Source organism: Lissotriton helveticus, chromosome 7, assembly GCF_964261635.1.
Source record: "Lissotriton helveticus chromosome 7, aLisHel1.1, whole genome shotgun sequence".
NCBI classification, from domain to species: Eukaryota; Metazoa; Chordata; class Amphibia; order Caudata; family Salamandridae; genus Lissotriton; species Lissotriton helveticus.
Window position 1 is genome coordinate 351,702,041 of NC_136068.1, and position 18,202 is coordinate 351,720,242.

General features: G+C 40.4%; 1 protein-coding gene across 1 annotated transcript in view; it reads right to left on the reverse strand.

The window, feature by feature from the left end:
- Positions 1–599: 599 nt before the first annotated feature.
- LOC144766762 (ubiquitin carboxyl-terminal hydrolase CYLD-like) overlaps positions 600–18,202 on the reverse strand; it is a 172,831-nt gene continuing 155,228 nt past the window's right edge. The window contains exons 9-11 of the mRNA XM_078650506.1: positions 16,082–16,200; positions 4,239–4,440; positions 600–1,344 (exon numbers count right to left, since the gene is read on the reverse strand). Coding sequence (XP_078506632.1) covers positions 1,163–1,344; positions 4,239–4,440; positions 16,082–16,200 — 503 coding nt within the window. The 3' untranslated portion in view covers positions 600–1,162. The remainder of the gene's footprint in view (positions 1,345–4,238; positions 4,441–16,081; positions 16,201–18,202) is intronic.

Below are 18,202 nucleotides of genomic sequence, written 5' to 3' on the forward strand. Positions count from 1 at the left end.
GTTTATGTATGACCTGTGGGGAATGTCATTTTTCCTCTAAGCTCCATGCTATTGTTGTTCTTTGTGGCATTATATGTTATGTGTAGTAAAGCTTTAAATGGCTGCAGTTGCAAATAAAGCGAGAAAGAAAATGTGTACTCCTTCCTTCCATGCCCTTTATAGAAATTAAAGATTTCGTAAATTAGATATTTTTTTTATTACAACACGTTTTGCACAAAAATAACGAAATTTGAAAACTCTAATATGAATATTGTCAGTATTTTCAATTTGCGATTTGGACAGTGATATACTAACTGTGTAACCAACACTGAACTAAGGTTTTCTTCCTAAAACTGGATACCTTGCTATCTGTGTAAAAGAGAGATGGCCACAGACAAGAATTAAAATCTATGTCTAATACCAGACGTGAACCAAATGATACACATGAATATAAAGCCCAATTCTTTTGACTCAAACACCACACAACACCATAGGCACTACCATTACACATAAGGCTCACGGAAGAGAAGAATTAGGAAAATAATACAGAACAGACATTCTGTTACAGAAAATAACACAATGTATTAAAATACAACTTTATTAAACCATAGAGCATTATTATTGCACAAACATTTTAAATATTAATATAGAAAAGTCATCCTACTGATTTCACACATTTTGCAACTTCATTGGAAATTTAATTTTTATTTATAGGAATTGGTTTAATGTACCATGCACAACGCGAGGAACCTGCCCAGCAACATGTTTGGCCTATGGCTTTACAATTCAACTTCGTTTGTTAAAAGAAGGTGGCTAATTGATGCTGTGGGGCCTAGACTTACAATTCAAAACAGGAACATGTTGTTTACTAACTGATAGAAGTTTATTGTATTAAAGTATCAGTCTAGACCAGTTGCAGAACATTAGCCCATATGCACATCTGCTCCTGAATAGCAGGAAGTGGTCCTGCTCCTAAACTGGAGGTATACAGATGGCAGTGCACTGATGGACATGATGGTGGCGTCCTGAGGCAATTGTGGCCCTTTTTATTTGCAAACTCTTGTACTTTTGTGCAGTGCGCGCAACAGCCACAGTGACTCCTTCCGGGATCTTAGGAAAGGGTTCTTTCTCTCTGTTCCTGTCAGTGGTCAGGATTGAATTCTTGGGGGGCGTGTCTTTGGTGTTACTGGAGGCCATTTTCAGGGTACTGGTAGATGCACATATAAATGTCACAGAAGAACCTTCTGCTCAGTTTGTCCATCTTGTTGACATCTACGGCCGCAAACTGCTCTTCTGACATGGCCAGGTACTCCCCAAGCTGAGGACAGGCTTGGGTCATAGGGACATTTGTTCCCATCGCATCTCCTAGAGGAACCAGAGAAAGCATCAGAGAATTACCAATCACACATTAGCAAGGGAACCAATGGACATAGGAGCAATGGGTTCTACCTCCGTATTTGTTTTGATGTGCCAAAATATAGTTCTAGTAGGATGATGAAAAAAATATAGAAAGAGCAATGCTAAACAAAAATGCTAATCATATTACATCAGCGATGCATGCCTCCTGTTAAAAGTATTACAAAGTAATAATCCTAGGGTTAGAAGAGTAACATTGTTGTTTTGAGGGTCACTGCTAATATTTATTGACAAATGTTACAATGTTGACAAATGTTAAGGGTGCCTAACGAAGCTAAATTCCACTGATTAGGGTTAAGAAGATGGCCAACAAAGTAACTCATTTTAAATTGAAAAGAAAATAGGGTGTTTGATCAAAACTGTGGCACCAATTCATTGTGCTCCTATTGAATTACAACTGCCTAAAAAAACATCCCTACAGTTTCAGGTGAATTAAGGCCAATAAAATCAATCATTAGCTGACCACACATACACATTACAGTATTTCAGAAGCAAATTGATTGACTGATTCACGGCCACATAAAAAGCATCATTTTGATGAAATTCCTTTGTTCCTGGGACACAATACCACCGTTAGGAAAACGACGTCCAACTATTAGAGCAATGCAGAAAGCAGACAGCAGTTCCAGGTGCAAAAGACAGTCCGGGTGGCATGGAAAGGTACAAGGCACAACTTAAGCAGTAGGGCACAGTGTCGGTTGTAGTATGAGCTGAATCCTACAGTCATTTATTTGTGCCGGTAGCTGCAGGTTGTGGGCACTGGCCCTCTATTTTGGAGACTTGGACACATTTTTAATCATCAGACTAGTTGCACACAAGAGCGAGAAAGGGAGAAAGAAGGAAGAAGCGAAAGATAGGAAAACAGTAAGAGAAGTTGAAGGCAAAATAATCTGCAAGAGTGAGATGAAGAAACAAGAGGGGAAAGAAGGAGGCACGAGGTGGAATCAAGAATAGGCTGCCTTGATATTTACCAACCCCAGCATTCAGCAGAGATGGCTCCACTGCACTTTTTTAAAATTAAGTAGTGTTTGAAGAACTACTTCCCTGTTCCGACCCTTAACACTGACAAGAAACAGACTAGCACACTGATGAACCACTGCTGAACACTATGCTGTGTAACTGCTTCTCCCCACTTTGGTTACGGTACAGTGGATACGAGAGAAACTCTCAGACAAACATGGCAGAGGGTCAGTCTAACTGTACTGCTGGCATGCTCCCACATGGCAATTCTCTACTTTCCCTGTATCTTAGAGGGTAGAGGGAAGTGGAGGAAGTCAGCAGGGCTAGATCAGAGGCCGCGCCCTCCGAGGTCATCTTACATTGGGACTCTGCAACAGGAAATCATTCTCAACCACTGTAACATCTAAAAAATACTCCATGGCTTTCACAATCACTACTGCCTGATATCAGAGCAGTACACAATATGGCTGCACCTGCTACACTCTGCAGTCAACATATTCTTAAACAAATCCTTATTTTTTTTTTGTATACCCAGGGTATTGAATTTTTAAACAAGAAAAAAAGTGCCCTGTAGATAGAAGATAACTTAACCATATAAAATTCAGTAGTGGAAAAAGTGAGTGAAAACAGAGTAATAATAAGCATATACAGAGAGACATAAATGCATTATCTCTCCTTGTAGGAACACATGGGGGTGCAGAGGAAGTACCAGAAACAAGAAGGGAGGTTTGAGATGGGAATAGAATTTTTGAACACCACATAGACTCGGAAAAGGGACTGAATATTTGAGAACACCAGGTAGACTGATTTAATTCTGCACTACACAGAGATTGCAACACTTAGAACTAATATCCTTGAAATAATTAGATCCAGACATTTAGCTTCAATATTCCTGATTATTTCATGAAGACACTTGACAAGAAGTGAGAAGGGAAAGTAATTTTACATCAGGTGGACTACCTTAATTTGACACCACAGAGCGGTTCAAATATAAAGATATGATATCCTTGAAATAATCAGATGCAAACTACAATATTTAGTCTCAGGATTCTTGTATATTTAATGAAGACATTGGAAACAAAATGAGAAGTAGCAGTGTGTAATCTGGCCTTTCCACTTGGAGTACATCTCACTTTTGCAGCTATGCAAATATGGAATAAGAACAAAAAGACGCTGAACCACTGAAAACATCTGGTCATCGACCAATAGACATGCTTTAGACTCACTATTAACGCATGGCACAAGAAAAGTCTACTTGTCCATACTGTTTTTTTTTTTTTTTAACATAACCTCTTCCCCTTCATTAGGAAGATGCTATACTCTATTTTTTAATCGAACACAATCCACAGAGTATCATGGTCTGTGTATCAGGCAACAGAGGCATCTATGTTTTATTCTTTTTAAATTATTTTTAATTCCCAACTGTTTAAGCCAAAACCTAATGAACTTTTAGATTTTAGGTCTTAATGAAGTTCTTAACTTCACTGGTAAAGTCAGCACTTAAGGACACAATGCTGTTTTAAAATTTTATTGTTAAAGTCAAGCACTTAGCAATGAACCTCTGTCTTTGTATACTGTTGCAAAGATTTTTAGCAAATCACGCAATAAGGTAAAGATTACTGATATTGCTATTGCATAATCTTTAATAACGAGATATTGAAAAACACTGAAAACAAGGGTATTTACCTTGATACATTTAACAGTTTCCAGAATAAATGATCTGTGTCTTAAAGGATAAAAAACATGTTTACAGTTAACTTTTACTCAATAACCCTAGTTTTCTTTAAGTATGATGCTTCTCTGGGTTTTCATAGGATTCAATCTAGAAATCGTGGCATGACACACATCATGAATTTATCAAAATCACAGTGAAGGCTTCTTACCTAATCTCCCAGCCATGCTGTCAAAGAACACCCAGGAGTTTCTGTCCGGTCCATACTTCACAAAGGAGACAAAGTGGCTGGTCTTTATACAAAGCACGGCAAAGAGCTGCAGCACGTGCCTTGTGACTGAAGAATTGGGTGGTCCTTCTGGGTAGTCAATAGTTTTGGGCCTGTGCTCCCTTCTCTGTCTGTGAGAATGTACCTTTGGCAAACAAAGCAAAGTCATGGTTATGTCAGTAATGCTCTGGTTGTGACCAGGATATCTAGCCACCATATTTTGTTAATGTAGTCAAATATGAAGTCCAAATGCCCAGAGACCAGGTAAGTAGATGCTAACACTGCGAAGTGAAATATATTCGAAAACAGCCTCACCTTACTGAGTGAAGGCTTAATATTTGCCAAATGGTTAAGAAAACATACTAAAGTGGTACTGGTGCTTATATACATCAATAATAATCTTCCAATCAGTGTCACAAAAACACTTATTCATCATTTCATAAATCAATTTTTTTTTTATTTGTTACTCCTATTTCAGAAAAAATGCACTACATTGTCAAGTACTAAAATCACATAAAATCAAGTACCACAGAGAGTAATGCAAGCTCCTAAAAATTACCGCAGGCTCTTACACCCCACTTTTGTTTCACGATTTAATATAATCATTATACAGAGTAGCACATGTCTCACAGAGATATATACATCAAATGCCAAAGAGTTTTAACACATAAAGAAGTCCAATTTATTTCTTGTTAACTTGTCCATGTGTTAAAAATATACCAAATTCAAGAACAAATGGGATTTATTTTCATAAACCGGACATTTGACTGACTATTCCCCAGTTCTAAAGTCTTTAAAATCGCCTACCCGTGGGAATATCTTTCTGTATGCTTCTATAGTTCTTTTTCTTTGGTAAATTACCCAGGCCTTTATTTCCATCAAGAACACCTTTTCTCTTTTTCCGTCTATTTCCAATGTGTTGGCAAATGGAATACATTGGTGATTCCTCAATTCTGTAGCATTCTACATTTGCCTCTGAAAATGTGCTTCTCAGAATGGGGCTTCCCACAAGTGGACCTTTTTTCACTTACAGAATACAATAAAGGAGAGCTTTTGTCTCCAGATTCTGTCAGGCCAGGCAAAAAGGACTGCCCTTTTGAGTAGCAGGTCAGGGAAATGTCCACCAATTTGGCTGATCATGGCCTGATCTCATCCAGCTGGCCTGTTCCAAAGCTAAATTGATGCTAATTGCTCCAGAATGGTATTAGCAATGGTAGTACAATGATCTATTTCATGTTAGTAATAAAACAGTTTTTGGAAATCAAGTTTCTTTCACTTTTGCGTCTTCTTTAGTATTTTATTCATACTATTGTTTTATGCGATATGGTATATTCTCCATATACAATTCTTATCCATTTCATCAACAATGGAAAACCACAATTTTTTCTTCCAATGCATTTCGGCCTAAAAGGCCTTCATCTGGGAAATCCGTGAAGCAAGGACATGTATCTATCACTATTACTGTGTTATGTAAACATTAAAACAAAGAAATGTACCACGAATGTTCATAGTCAAAAACCAAAATGCATTATGATAAGTGTAATTCTTTACACTATGACCTACGTTTATAATTGGAAAATGTCTTCACATTTAAGGTCCGCTAGTAACCCTCAATCTTAGTGTACAAAACAGGAATACATTTCATAAAGCGCGCCGTCAAACCAATGTTCAATCGGTGTTAAAAAACCCATAGTTGAAACAATGTTACGCGCATATCATCTGTCGTTTCACTCGCATTTCTCTGTGAACTGCAACATACTCTGTAAGTTTCCTCAGCGAAAACCCGGTAAGCGATAGATTCATCGCAGCAATGCTCGTGCGCGGTAGAGTAATTAAGCTACAGAGTATGTTGCAGTTCACAGAGAAATGCGAGTGAAACGACAGATGAAATGCGCGTAACATTGTTTCAACTATGGGTTTTTTAACACCGATTGAACATTGGTTTGACGGCGCGCTTTATGAAATGTATTCCTGTTTTGTACACTAAGATTGAGGGTTACTAGCGGACCTTAAATGTGAAGACATTTTCCAATTATAAACGTAGGTCATAGTGTAAAGAGTTACACTTATCATAATGCATTTTGGTTTTTGACTATGAACATTCGTGGTACATTTCTTTGTTTTAATGTTTACATAACACAGTAATAGTGATAGATACATGTCCTTGCTTCACAGATTTCCCAGATGAAGGCCTTTTAGGCCGAAATGCATTGGAAGAAAGAATTGTGGTTTTCCATTGTTGATGAAATGGATAAGAATTGTATATGGAGAATATACCATATCGCATAAAACAATAGTATGAATAAAATACTAAAGAAGACGCAAAAGTGAAAGAAACTTGATTTCCAAAAACTGTTTTATTATGAACGATTTTGAAACACAATAGCTGGATTTTGCAGCATATAGTTTCTGTGCCCTAAGTGACACTTGCACAATTCGTGCCAGTGCTGTCTTCAATTATTTCATATACACTCCTGAGCGGGGAGAATAACTTAGGAGCACGAAGTACGCCTAAAACTTGGCATACAACTAGCAGTGCACAGCCATTTTTAAATTTTCTATTTCATGTTAGTACATCCTTGTAAGAGCCCAGACCTTCTATCCAGGCTTCATTGCCAGACCTTACGCTGCATCCATCCGTCTTTGAACCTGTCAGCCTGGCTCCTGGGATTTATTTTCATAAACCGGACATTTGACTGGATATTCCCCAGTTCTACAGTCTTCAAAATCGCCTACCCGTGGGAATATCTTTCTGTATGCTTCTGTAGTTCTTTTTCTTTGGTAAATTACTCAGGCCTTTATTTCCATCTAGAACACCTTTTCTCTTTTTCCTTCTATTTCCAATGTGTTGGCAAATGGAATAAATTGGTGATTGCTCAATTCTGTAGCATTCTATGTTTGCCAATTTGGCTGATCATGGCCTGATTTCATCCAGTTCCAAAGCTAAAATGATGCTAATTGCTCCAGAATGGTATTAGCAATTGCAGTACAATGATCTCTTTCATGTTAGGACATCCTTGTAAGAGCCCAGACCTTCTATCCAGGCTTCCTTTCCAGACCTTACGCTGCATCCATCCGTGTCTGAACCTGTCAACCTGGCTCCTAAACACATCCAATATGGGAATTAAAAACCTTACTAAGAATATATGGATATTGATAGAGAATCAAAAAAAGACCATGTAAAAGAGCCGCTTATGTTTTCAACTGGAAGAGGTTCTTCATGTGGTCATATTGTATTCACTATATCTAGCAGAGTCAATTCTGCGATTCTCTATAGTTAAGGTACATCTTGTCTTATTATCTCCTATCTAAAATGTGCTTCACAAATATCTTTTTCAGAGCCCATGTGATTACAGATTTCTTTTCGTATATAATCTTGAAATGAATTAGATGTGTTTCAAGAAATTTGATAAAGAGATTAGCAATTATCTTTTCTTGATTAGTCTTAAAACAAAGAAAAGGGAATGGTAGAATTTTTAAGATTACAGCTTGTCAATTGAAATAAACAGTATGGTAATCCTATAGGAAGGAAAGGTTAAAGATTTCTTAGAATGTCTTAAGAAAGTGTTTCCACCTACTAGACAGCCATCAACTTCTTAGGAGCTGATTGCAGTTGTTCTTATAGACTATTGATCCCTCTGTTTGAGCCAATTCATAAAGTCACCATATTGCATCTCTTCTTGTTTCCTTATCTTTTCTTAGTAGCTATAACTTCACCACAAAGAGACGGTGAGATTCTGACACTATGCTTGAATGAGCCCTACACAGTTTCTGATTAGAATAATGTGCTTACGAGCATACACCCATCCTTTTTCTTTAAAGTTATCCGAGATTCACAAATTAATCAGTACATTTCTCTTCCTAACTTTCTCCCCAAAACCTTCCTCACTAGCAGGAAGGTCCTTTCACACTCTAGACATTAGAAAGGTATTGAATTTCTGTATTAATAAGACTAAACACCTTATAAAGTCCAAACAATGTTATCAATTATGGGCTCATGTCACTAGGTTCAGCCACTTTCAGGCAGTCTATTTTAGATGGATATTTTCACGACTATTTTGTGTGATCAAATAGTCAACAAATGTCTTCTGGGTAAGCCCAAAACTCACTTCACAAGCAAAAAGTGCGACCACGCCCTCTTTCAGGAATGTTCCATTGCAGAAACTTGAGAAGCAGAAACATAGCAATCTGCGCATAACTCTACTAGACAGTACTGCCTAGACTGAACAGACCCCCCAGGATATTGGGGCATAGATTCAAAAATTTCGCCGCACAAAAATGGAAATTTAGCGGTACAAAGATTAACATTTTGCGGCATTATTGCAGCACTTTATTTTACTCGTAATCATTTATTTTCAGCCCTAAATCAATGGAACCTGTTCTAGCAGAGTATACCATTTTGAAATAGGCATGTTTAAAGTTTCTGCAGCTCTACCGAAGCACGGCTCCAATCTACTAACCTTGTGGGAGGTGGCCATATTTCTCCCTGGGATGTTCTAGTGTCCATGTATGCACCCCTGTCGGGGCACCACTTTCACTACTCCCTGGGTTCAGTCACACAGCTCCCTTCACTCTGTGGTTTAAGTCACGCAGCCCCTTTCTCTCTCTGGTTTCAGTCACGCAGCTCCCTTCACTTTCCGGTTTAAGACACACAGCCCCTTTTCCTCTCTGGTTTCAGTCATGCAGCTCCCTTCACTTTCTGGTTTCAGTCACACAACCCCCCCCCCCTCCTTTGCTCCCTGGTTTCATCACACAGCCCCCCTTCGCTCCCTGGGTGCAGAGATACAGCCTCCTCTTGTGTCACATGCACTGACTCCCTTTTATAGGTAGTGCTGATAGGACAGACATCTTGCAATAATCATCCTTCAGAACCAGGCTCCCAAGTTCCAAATTCAGCAGGTCTGACTATGGTGTCACATCCTCTCCCCACTGAACGCCATACTGTCCCACTGAGAGAATCTTGCACTGACTTCAACTACAACCCTATTGTGCCACGTTATGAACACCTGGATGTGGCCCAATTTAAATTATACACTAGACAAGAGCAATATGCTGCCTACAAAAAAAAGTACAAAGTGTAATATCTTATCTATAGCGTGTCCTTGCTTATGCAGTGCCATGGTCTGAGCTACTGGTCTGCAGCATGTCCTCATGTGTGCATCGCCATGAACAGTGCTGTTTTCTGCAGCCTGTCCGCAATTGTGCTGTGCCACGGGATGTACTATTGGTCTGCAGCCTGTCCTTGTATGTACAGTGCCATGGAGTGAGCTATTTACCTGCTGCCAGTCCTGTTCTATGGAGTGCCTAGGGCTTTGCTGTTGGTCTTCAGCCTGCCCTCGTATGTGCAGTGCCATGGAGTGGGCTATCGGTTTCCAGTCTGCCCTCGTATGTGCAGTGCCATGTAGTGGGCCATTGGTTTCTAGCCTGCCCTCGTATGTGCAGTGCCATGGAGTGGGCTATCGGTTTCCAGCCTGCCCTCGTATGTGCAGTGCCATGGAGTGGGCTATTAGTTTCCAGCCTGCCCTCGTATGTGCAGTGCCATGGAGTGGGCCATCGGTTTCCAGCCTGCCCTCGTATGTGCAGTGCCAAGGAGTGGGCTATCGGTTTCCAGCCTGCCCTCGTATGCGCAGTGCCATTTTGTTTGCTACTGTTCTGCAGCCTGTATGTGCAGTGCCATAAAGTGTGCTGTTTGCCTGCTGCCTGTCCTCTTCCATGCAGTGCCTAAGCTTGTGCTGTTGGTCTGCTGCCTGTACTCTTGCGTGCGTGCAGTGCCATGGAGTGCAGCCTCCTGCCCTTTAGACGCTTTGTGCTCACAGCCTCTGAACAATCTGATGAGCAAAAACATCTCCCCTTTCTGCCTTCATTTTCTGAGGGTACCAAAGCTGAACGGCTGGCTTCATCTTGTTTTCTAAGGTGATACTGCTTTTGAAACTCTGATAACAGTTTTACATGAATAACACAATATACAGATGGTCAAATCAGAGCTCGGACCGCTTGGTTTATTTGGGTTAATAGTCAAAGTATGATAGCTCTATAGTTGAGTACATCTTTATCCAATGTGAGGTCACTCGGACCTCCTCAGGAAGTTGCAGCTCAGTTGCATGTTAGAAAGGGTCACAAGAACACCTGTGTTGTCATTATCATGAATGTGCCTAGATGCTGTGTATCTGTGGAATGAGCGCTGTAGATATTGTGCGAACATCTATCAGTCGTAAGCGTAACCTCCCTCACACCTGGTTCCAGCTGCTCCTCAATTACTGTATGGGGACAAACTCCGCAGTTGAGTTTTCATGGTGAGAGTCTGGATACAAAAGAGAAGTGTGAAGCTGAATGACGTGGTTGGTTGAGGCACATCTCAGGGCAGATGGAAGCCTCTGGAATCCTTGTGGCACAATCCATGATTGGGAGTTCTGTGCTTTTCGCCTCGTTTGGTTTCTGCTGAACAAAATGATCCCCTTTATAAGTGTGCGGCGCAGCTACAAGATGTGGGCTGTAATTGAACCAGGTTGGCAGCTGCCGGTAAGCGCGTTTAATGAATATCTCGTGTTTATGTTCAATCGCAAACACACATGGCTGCACGGTATGCTTCTTTGATAAAAAGGGATGGCTTGCTAACTAACAAAATTATATGGTAGTTCGTGTTTGGCGCTGCCTCCTGTAGGATTTAAAATGCTCAAAGGCGCAGACGGCACAAATCAAGTCAGCGACTAATGCCCCTTTTTTGTAATTCAAATATGGGGGCTATCCTGTTTCCAGCTCTTACGGCTGTACAGCGCAGTTCACGTTGTGACGTATGTGCGTACAGCCAATTAAATGGCATAATTTTTTTATGCCTGCTAGGAGACCTGTTTTTGCGGCCGAAATAGTAAATATCGCGGCTATCGCGCATTTCAGATGATTTCGCAATTATTTCGTGAATTGTGAAATGCTGGAGGGTCTGACTGAAACACCAGGGCAAATACTCAAGTTGGTTAAGCCTCCTTACAGAACCTGGATGACTCATATGAAATTGAAATTGAATCCAAGCAAGATTGAATTCCACCTTCTATCTCAAAATGGCAAGCAGACCTCTGACTGGACCATTGCGTTTTCTGTTCATGTACCTCAGTTTCATATTTTTGTATATTCATGTATGAGTTTACATTTTGAATTTACAAACACGTGCTTCATTTAGTACTGATTGAACATGTACTGCATATAATGTTTGTTCTATAATAGTTTGATAGTGCATCAATTATTCATATTTATTTAGTAGATTTATATAGCACCAGGTCAATAATGTGATTTGTAATTTGTTAGAATTTAGTGATGTTGCAACAGAATTCATATGCTAATTCAAGCATTTTACATTATTCATCATGAGGTCTACTTTTTTATTTTTTAAATAATCAGAAAAGTTTATGTAAGCTTGGTAGAGATGTGTATTAGGTAGAGAGGCTTCTTCAGCTTCCTTGGAGCATTGTCTGAGCTGAGATACAAACATCCGTAGTGAAGGCCACTGGTTCCTTGGTGCAAGCAGGTCGAATCATCTCAGGAATGCCAGAACAGAGACAGAGAGAGTCCTTCTCTAAGTACATAAACGAACTATACAACATATATTTTGTTCACTATAGTCTGCTTACTACTGACCACCTCAAGAAAGTCAGAGAGGCACTTTTGGTACTGACTGAGTTCAACATTCAGTGAAATGAATTATTGAAATACCATCACAAGGTTGCAATTTGTTTTACTATTTTGCTTATTAATTGCTTTCATTGCCGCTGTTGTGTTTATTTTAATAGTTACTTTGAGATTAGACTATAACATTAATTGTAATAAAGTTTTAAAAATATATAGTATTACTTGTGTCACTAATACAGCAAATAATATTGTAGCCTCTCAGGACTGGTTGTTGCCTGCAGTGCACCATCCTCAAGGAAAGCATAGGTGGTTCATGCGGTACAGTTCAGCAGATTCCCTGGCTCCACTTGGTTAATAGGCTGAGCCTGTGCTTTGCTATGGAGGTTTAGAGTGTCAAAATGTGTGTCTTATTTTGCATAGGTGCAAAAAACTGTATCAGAATGGCAAAACAAATCCTTATACTGAGAGGGATGAACCTAAGATTGTAATAACTGTTTAGTGTCTTAGCTTTACTTTTAACTATGAGCGCCATCTTGGCACGGAGAGGAGGGCTTGGTGCCAACTGCAATTTATAGCAAACCATAGACATTTTCTCTCTAGATCTGATTTAAAAACTTGTTGAGAAGGCAATAGTCAGCTCTAGAATTCGACTATGGAAGTGGTATCATCACTGAAATCCTCACAAAATTGACCAACACCTGTCAAAGCTAAACCTCATTTAACTGAATGTATAGTATCCAACATTAGGAACTATGAAGACAAGCTTCCTTTTCTTGCGTACATCACCTATAAAGCTCTCTACTTGAAACAGAAGCAAAAATGTTAGGTTGCACGAGGAAAGTCACGAGTAAATCCATTCTATGCATAGAAATCTCTATTTTCACCCTCCCTGGGCACCTGCTATCTGAAACACCCTCCCCACACACATGAAGCTTGCCACCTTCTTCAGTATTTTGAAAATACATTTTAAGATTAATTTACTAAGTAAATGGTCTCTCATGTTTCTCCTTTAGTGATATAAACGTGTCAGTCAGAACCTATGTTTATATACTTTCCTGATGCTGCACTGGGATCAACTCTTGTGTGTATAGCTTCACTGTCTAACTTGCACTAACTCTTTCTTCTTTAATTATAAAAATGTCAACCATAATACCAACTAATACTCTATTGTCGAGATATAGAGTTAAAGTGGAGTTGTGGTCATGAATTAAAAATGAAAAATTTGCAAGTTACAGTTAGAACCCTAATCCATAACTTGTAAAATGGACATGAAACTTTAACTTGCTTTACAAATAGAAAGCTCATTACTTCACCCTTCATATTACAGATGCAATTAGAAATGTAAATAATCTTGAATATGTGATTACATAATATATTACCCCTACCACTATGAGATAAATGACTATGAATGTAGTATTATTTATTAGGTTGAGTATGTGTTGTTGTTTAAGAACATGGTTAGCAAATTCTTGTTTGCACGTTGTGCTAATTAAGGATTGCGGTCCTAACATTAACATGCGAATGTCAGTGTTTTTTCAATATTAATATACAATCATAACTCCATTTTTGCTGAGTTTTTTGGAGTGAATTTCAGATTTTTACAAAAAACATATGTTAAGATGTAACTAAAGCTAACGCTAACATTTCTTTTTTTCATTGACTCTTTGGGGTTTGACCATACACAACATGCAACATCTCGAAACATCTTTGGCTGTACGCATCGAGGGTTAACTTCAGGGCCTGGCCTGCAGCCAGACCTTGCACATTAACTGCTGCCTGTGTTTACAACCAGGGCCGGACTTGAAACAGCCCTGGCAAAAATTTTAAATTCAGCCCGCGTGGGCAGACGTCCTAATGTGCGCTAGAAGAAAAGCAACTCTTTCAAGTTGCGGCCGGGATCAGTAATGAGCACCACCATTCCGAGAGGCTGAACCCGGCCTCCAAGTGTCAATACCGGCCTCCTGGGGCTCCAGCCTACCGAGGAATTGCCCGCTTGCCCAGCTGGCCAGTCCGGCCTTGTTTACAACCCACTGCGCAGTGCGGAGGCTGGCTCTTTATGCTCCAACCTCTGGGAAGAGTTACTCCGACACAGAAAATCCCCAGCCAGGGATTACCTATTTGACTCGCTCAAAGTTCTGGGACTGACAGATTTGTGGGGCACTTCTACTGATCTTTCATGTTTTAAACAAATTGTGAAAAAATCAACGCAAATTATATCCTCCACCGAGGATAAGGAGGCACTAACCAAAAAAGCCCACGGGTGGATAACGCTCAGTGAACACGCATCACTGCAACCTCAAACATACCTCAAAATCTGAGTTAATATAAAGACGAAAGAAAAGTTTTTAAAATTTCGCCTTGGAGTAATTCCAGTTACCCCTCATTTGCCACCTTGGAAAGGAAAAACTGCCCGCCGCGCTGCCGTTTATGTGGAGTTAGCAAGGAAGACATCATTCACGTTGTCTGTATATGCCCTAAATTAAAGGATATTAGGCACAGTCTACTACGTCCATCTTTTAAGCAGCATGGTATTCAAATATGCAGGCAAGCAGTTAAACTGTGCTTCAACCGAGTTGACATAAAACTAAACTGTTGTGTCACAAAGTTTTTTGACCTAGTAATAAAAAAGCACAGGAGCCTGATTGCAGTTTGAGTTACCTGTAGGCGTGAACAACATACGTTCTTAAATTCTAGAATCTGTTTAAAATGTACTTTTAACACTGTTTTAATTTTTGTAAAGGTTTTAATTAATCATGTACAATAAACAATTTACTTACTCACTGCCCATGGCCTTCAACCATGCACACGGGTGGGGTTCAAACCTGGGCGTGGCCAAGCCTTGACCCCAACCCACCGCATGCAGCCAACGACTATTGTGCATGGCGCTCAGACATTTGCAGCATGGATTATCCACAGGGCTTCAACCCTCGTATGGGGCCAACACCCACTGCACACTGCAGCAGGGCCTAAGCTGCAGCCCAATCCGCTGAGGGAGGCCAATCCCTGCTTCGTATAGCCAAAGACTCTGTGTAGCGGGGATTGCAGCATGCCATTTGGTCTTAAGCCAGGCAATGTGTCCAGCCCCAGCTGACAGCTACCTCCCATGTGTTGGTGTTGGCCAAGCATAGCTGAACTTGCACTCAATCCTTTTTGTTTCAAATTGTCTGAGGATTTGTAAATCCATCGACCCTAAGAGAGTCAATAGAACTCAGAAAAGGTAGAGGATTTGTGAATCCCCTGATAAACTCTTTTTTTAAACATTTACTTTCATTTCCGGAGGGTCCCTTTCATGAAACTCCACATGGGCCTGGGGGTGAAGGTAGGCTCATCATGCCCCATTATGCCCTTTTTGGTTTTTTTTAGATATCCCAAAACGAGGCTTGGAGCATGGTGTTGGGTAATGGAGGTTGTAATAGAAATTTTTCTCTGACAGCGAATCCATCAGAATGTAGCGTATGTGCCAATTTACAGCCAGTGTGTGACTGACAAACCTTATCCAATGGAGTGCCTTTGTTTTTTTAAGTTGGATTTTCGTAAAATTTGCAAAGGATCCATAAAATAATGGTATATATACCTCTGTCTTTTAATGCATTCATGCCCAGACAAAAAAAATGTAAACCCTATTTTTTCAAAAACTACAGAATGGATTTACACAAAACAAAGCAATGGCACTCACTTGATTAAAAAAATGCTAAAGTTCTGAAACTCTTATTCAGCCGTTGTTTTTCTCTACATATTCATGTTACACGGATAGCAATAGTCCCTGTGTAGTTATGGCTAGGCCTGACTTTTCATTGACTTTTTTGTTGTTGTTTTCTTTATTCCTTTGGAGCTGTAACATGAATCTGCCCTAAACTTACCTATAAAAAAAACTCATCTGATTGGGCTTTGACCTGTCAAGTTTTGTATGAAATTGTCAAGCGGGTGCCTAAAAAAGTGGAACTCATATACTTGTGTGACATGGCATATCCATCTCATCTCATCGGCCACACGTGTCTGTGTCTGTGTCTGTCTCTCTCTCTCTCTCTCTCTCTCTCTCTCTCTCTTTCTTTTTTTCTTTCTTTCTTTCTCACAGGCCTTAGTCGATATCTCATGCTTCCCTTAGTCTTGACCCTATGTGTAACAGGCCTTGCCCTGTCCATTTCTATTTTTGTCCCAGGCCTCACCTGTCGCTCGCACAGCTGACAGAACTGCTTGCTATGCCCAGGATTGAGCAGCGGATCCATCAGGCACTGCTCGCACTCGGTCTGGGCCAGACCACTGCAGATGAAACACTCCCGAGGAGCTGCAGGCAGAAAAAAACAACCAGAGATGTGAATTGATTTAATCCTAAGTGTCCAAGAAATATTATTTTGCTGAAGATTGTTTGCATTATCCACGCCTACCCACATATTCCTACACAGTAGCCACAAATCACAAAATTCGCTCCACGCTGCCAGTGCTTCTAAAAGTTCTGTGTGGCAATCTTTCTGTTAGTAACCCAGACAATCCTTTGGCATTCATCCCAGAATACAGTATATCTTACAATTTCCGGAACTTGACATCAGTACCAAACGTGAAAGTGTACCCGACAGCCCCCCTTCCGCTCAGCTCTTCTAAAGCCATACCTCACAGTTACCCTGACTTATCTCCTGTCAAAAGCCATATCTTCCAGCTCCCACGATAATAGCCCCTGCTTGTCATCAACCCCCTGCGGCCATAACTTGCAGTCACCCTCACCTATCACTGCCATAACTCCCTCCATCAGCCTTAGCTCACAGTCCCCCTAACCCAGTATCCCAGTAACTGCAAGAGTCCCCACAGGAGCTCTGCCTCGATGTCGTTCCATCAGCCCCTCCCCCTTCCAGCCGCATCCTTCAGTCAGTCATGCTGCTCAGACGTGAGTCCTACAACTATTTCTCATCGCATCCAGTTACAAGTCTGCAGTCTCCGCTCTCAGCCTTGCATTATAGTAACCACAACCTATCATGAGTCTCAACTTGACAGCTGCATCTCAGTGTCATATTAGGGATTTTGTTGGGCCCCGAAAAAGACATATTTGAGGAGCTCTGCGTGGTATGGAACGAATTTTAATTTTATTATCCATTCCCTGCTAATTCAAAACCGCAGGATGCCAAACAATACTAAAATATATGTTCAACAGGATCACACAAAACAGTTAAAATATGTCTTTCCTTGGAGCCTGGGTACAGAGATAGAGTCAGATCATGTAGACCGAGGTAGAGAGGGAGGGAGTTTTAGACAGAGAAATAGAAAGAAAGGGGTTAAATAGCTACAAAGTTCGTTTTTCAGATAGTGCCTTTGGATGGTGGGGGCACTGGGCAATTTCAACCTTTGCGCATGCCTTGAAAGATCTCTGTCACTTTTCATGCTTTCACTTCCTTGACATTTGTTCCACACCGGCTGCCATCCCCCACAGAAGCTTCTATATGCAGTCAGTCATGTCTCACAGTATGCCTCTCCCAGCACCCTGCACTCATTGAAGAAGTAATCTCTTGACAGTTTGCTTCAGCGCCAACTAGCAGTGTCTCGACTATTCCTATCTTGAAATGTTAGTCCTAGTAACATAGTATGCAATTATTTCTCATCAGTTAGTGATAGCTATAAAGCTCAATGGCTCAGGTTGAACATATGCAGGCACTCTTAGACATCATGGGTACCCAATGCTTAATTTGTTAAAAGAAAATAAGTTCCAGGGCCCTCATCAGGAGGCCACGGTAGCTCGCACCACCCATTGTCCCTGCCAGCGCTGCTAGTGACAGTATCAACACAACTACTAACCATTACACTCCTACAAGTGTGACAATTCAGACTATTCCAGGCACCCAATGCTATAAGAATGGATGTGGCAGCAGATATTAGTCCTTTTTAATTGAGAGAGCGCCATTTATAGTGAGAAATTGTAGGGGTGCACCATATGTACAAGTAGCCAGCACCCGTATATATAAAGGACATTAATCATGTTTTACGCAATGAAGAATAGAGAACTAGTTGGATTGCAAGTACACATTTATTGCTTGAATAGCGACACTGTTGAAATTAAACTTATTTTCTTAGGCAACGTGTGTTTAACAACGTAATTGAGCTTTTAGAGTTGCTTCATCTGAGAATGTAACAGACTTTATATATTCCAATAAGTTACTTAAAGTAGAAAATGTATTTGCTGTTTAAGGTTGAAGGCCTAGTGAATTAAAGAAGTGCTAATGTAAAGCGTTGGGCCTATAATACAAACAGAGGCCTAGTTAATAGAATTTGTGCAGGCCTGGTTGAAAATGTCTTGCTTAACA